At 42.2% G+C, this 3,134-nt stretch overlaps 1 protein-coding gene across 1 annotated transcript in view; it reads left to right on the forward strand.

Annotated features, from left to right (window-relative positions):
- LOC103599544 (AP-3 complex subunit sigma-1-like) overlaps nucleotides 1–2,469 on the forward strand; it is a 16,892-nt gene extending 14,423 nt beyond the window's left edge. Inside the window, 5 exon segments of the mRNA XM_008583699.1 lie at nucleotides 1,224–1,274; nucleotides 1,323–1,568; nucleotides 1,924–1,970; nucleotides 2,185–2,261; nucleotides 2,396–2,469. Of these exon segments, the coding sequence (XP_008581921.1) occupies nucleotides 1,224–1,274; nucleotides 1,323–1,568; nucleotides 1,924–1,970; nucleotides 2,185–2,261; nucleotides 2,396–2,469 (495 nt within the window).
- Nucleotides 2,470–3,134: the final 665 nt, after the last annotated feature.

Below are 3,134 nucleotides of genomic sequence, written 5' to 3' on the forward strand. Positions count from 1 at the left end.
CGCGGGTTCGGATCCTATATAGGGATGACCGGTGCGCTCACAGTGCTCACTGGCTGAGCGCAGTGCAGCCGGTCTCAAAAAAGACAAAAAAAAAAAAGAAAAAGAAAAAGAAAATGGAATTTATGACTTGCAGTTTCTGAGGCCGGGAAGTCCAAAGTCCACCTGGTGATAGCAACAGTGACCCAGGGGTCTCACAGTGCAAGATGGTGGAAGCAGAGAAAGCAGAGAGAGACAGACTCTCCTCTTCTTTTAAAGCCCTCAGAAGCACGCCCCTGACCACCATTTTTAACCCATTCATTACTCCATAGTCCTACAATCCAATCACCTCTTCAAGGCTCCACCTTTCAATTACCATAATAGGATTTCCCACCCTCTTAACAGTCACAGTGAAGGCTTAGTTTCTAATACATAAAACTTGGGGGACACAATTTAAGCTTCAGTAAGTTTGGAGGGTCATAAATTCAATCCACTACAAAGCCCTACTGAGCTATAAGTCCCCAAAGACCTGCCCCCAACTCAGGACTGCTGTCCACCCTGCATTTCAGCAGATGTGGGTCAAGCATGAACAGCCACACTGAGTGCTTCTCACCGCTGTTGTCTGTCTCCTGAAACCAAGAGGGTTCCTTGGACAGCTTGTGGATTGTTGCCTGGGTTTCCATCTACCTCCACATCTCCCAGATTCCTACCTTTCCAGTGTTCACTGCTAACAAAAGCCAAAGCAAATTTTTTTTTTTTTTTAAAGATGACCGGTAAGGGGATCTTAACCCTTGACTTGGTGTTGTCAGCACCACGCTTTCCCAAGTGAGCTAACCGGCCATCCCTATATAGGGATCCGAACCTGTGGCCTTGGCGTTATCAGCACCACACTGTCCCAAGTGAGCCATAGGCCGGCCCTAGCCAAAGCAATTAAATGCGATGGAAAGCTGAGTCTCTTAACCTGTAAAACATTCCATTTTAGGAAGGGAAATTTGGATGTCTTGGTGCTATCCTTATTGGGTTGTTTAGGAATGGTGTGGGGACAGGAGTGCTGGGATCTAAATGGACTAAACAAAAGCAGAAAACTTTTTAAGAAAACAGTCCAAGCCCTCTCTCCTGGCCAAGTGAGGCCACGGGGAGCCCGTAGCCATCTACAAACCTGGAAGAGAGCCCTCACCAGAACCTGACCACGGTGGCACCTTGATCTTGGACTTCTAGCCTTCAGAACTAGTACAGAAATATAACAGCAGATCACCAGGGAGAATCTCCATCTGGTATCTAAGAGAAATGAAAATGTAATTTCCTTAAGGAGGATTTTGATTTCAGTCTTAAGCTGTATAACTTACTGTGACCTATGAAGTTAAATAAAATTAATTGGATGATCTGACAATGAATTGATTTATAGACATTATAAAACATTATATTTTGTTTTCTGTGTGGATTCTGCAAAAAGTGAACTTGGCATTTTAGATCTAATTCAAGGATTTGTGGAAACGTTAGACAAGTGTTTTGAAAATATCTGTGAACTAGATTTAATTTTCCATGTAGATAAGTTTAACAATATTCTTGCAGAGAGCTGGCCGGTTAGTTCAGTTGGTTAGAACTTGGTGTTATAACACCAAGGTCAAGGGCCGGCCCGGTGGCGCACTGCTACAGTGCGCTGCTTGGGAGCACGGCGGCGCTCCCGCTGAGGGTTCGGATCCTACATACAGACCGGTTCCCGCTCACTGGCTGAGCGAGGTGCAGGCGCAACGCCAAGGGTTGTGATCCCGTTGCCGGTCCCGGTCCGGTACAGGCGTGACACTGAGGGTTGTGATCCGTTGCCGGACACGAAAAAAGACAAAAAAAAAAAAAATAACACCAAGGTCAAGAATTTAAGATCTCCATACAGGCCAGCTGCCAAAACAAGACAAAACAAAACAATATTCTTGCAGAAATGGTGATGAGGGAATTGTGTCAGAGACCCACATGAATGAGATTGTTACACAAAATACATAAACTGCACAAAAAATAAAATACGGGGCCGGCCCGGTGGCTCACTCGGGAGAGTCTGGTGCTGATAACACTAAGGCCCCGGGTTCGGATCCCATATAGGGATGGCTGGTTAGCTCACTGGCTGGGCGTGGTGCTGACAACACCAAGTTAAGGGTTAAGATCCCCTTACCAGTCATCTTTTAAAAAAAAATAAAAATAAAAAAAATAAAATACACAAAATAAACTGGAGAAATCTGAGGCTGGCTTAGTGGGAGCTCCAGCATATGCTGCATCAGCTATAGAGAATACGAATCTTGGCTGGTCCAAAGGTAGTGAGTTATCTCAATTCATTGTTCACAGTCACTTACAGATTTAGCTCCTCTACTCTTTCCTCCCTTCTCACTACTGCACTTCACTAGTCTAGAAAAAAATTAAAACAAATATGATCTCCCTGAGGTCCCAAGAAATATTAACATCGGTGATTTCAGTATAAGAGTTCCAAACGTGTTCTCTTTTTAATAAAAAATTGTAAAGACCACTCCTAGGTAAAATCCAGGGAAGAAAGTCATCTAAGTTTACCATGCAGTTGTTTACAAAAAATAGGAGAGAGTTTTTAACTTTTCTCTCATATCTTCTATTCAATCAAGATACTCTGTAGGAGTTGTGTAAAACCAGTATGGAAGTTCAGTGTTTCTTTCTGTACTCAGAGATTTTAAAGAAATTGAATACTTTCACTGCAATTCTTTTTTATTTTATTTTTATTTTTATTTTATTTTATTTTATTTTTATTTTTTTAAATTTTATTTTGTCGATATACAATGTGATTGATTATTGTAGCCCATTACCAAAACCTCCCTCACTCCTCCCTCTCCCCCCTCCCACCCAACAATGTCCTTTCTGTATGCTTGTCGCGTCAACTTCAAGGAATTGTAATTGTTATGTCTTCTCCCCCCAGGGTTTTTTTTTGTGTGTGTGTGTGTGTGTGTGTGTGTGTGTGTGTGTGTGTGAATTTATGTATTTAATTTTAGCTCCCACCAATAAGTGAGAACATGTGGTATTTCTCTTTCTGTGCCTGACTTGTTTCACTTAATACAATTCTCTCAACGTCCATCCATGTTGTTGTGAATGGCAGTATTTCATTCGTTTTTATAGCTGAGTAGTATTCCGTTGTGTAGATATACCAC

Source organism: Galeopterus variegatus, unplaced genomic scaffold (assembly GCF_000696425.1).
Source record: "Galeopterus variegatus unplaced genomic scaffold, G_variegatus-3.0.2 Scaffold99, whole genome shotgun sequence".
NCBI classification, from domain to species: domain Eukaryota; kingdom Metazoa; phylum Chordata; class Mammalia; order Dermoptera; family Cynocephalidae; genus Galeopterus; species Galeopterus variegatus.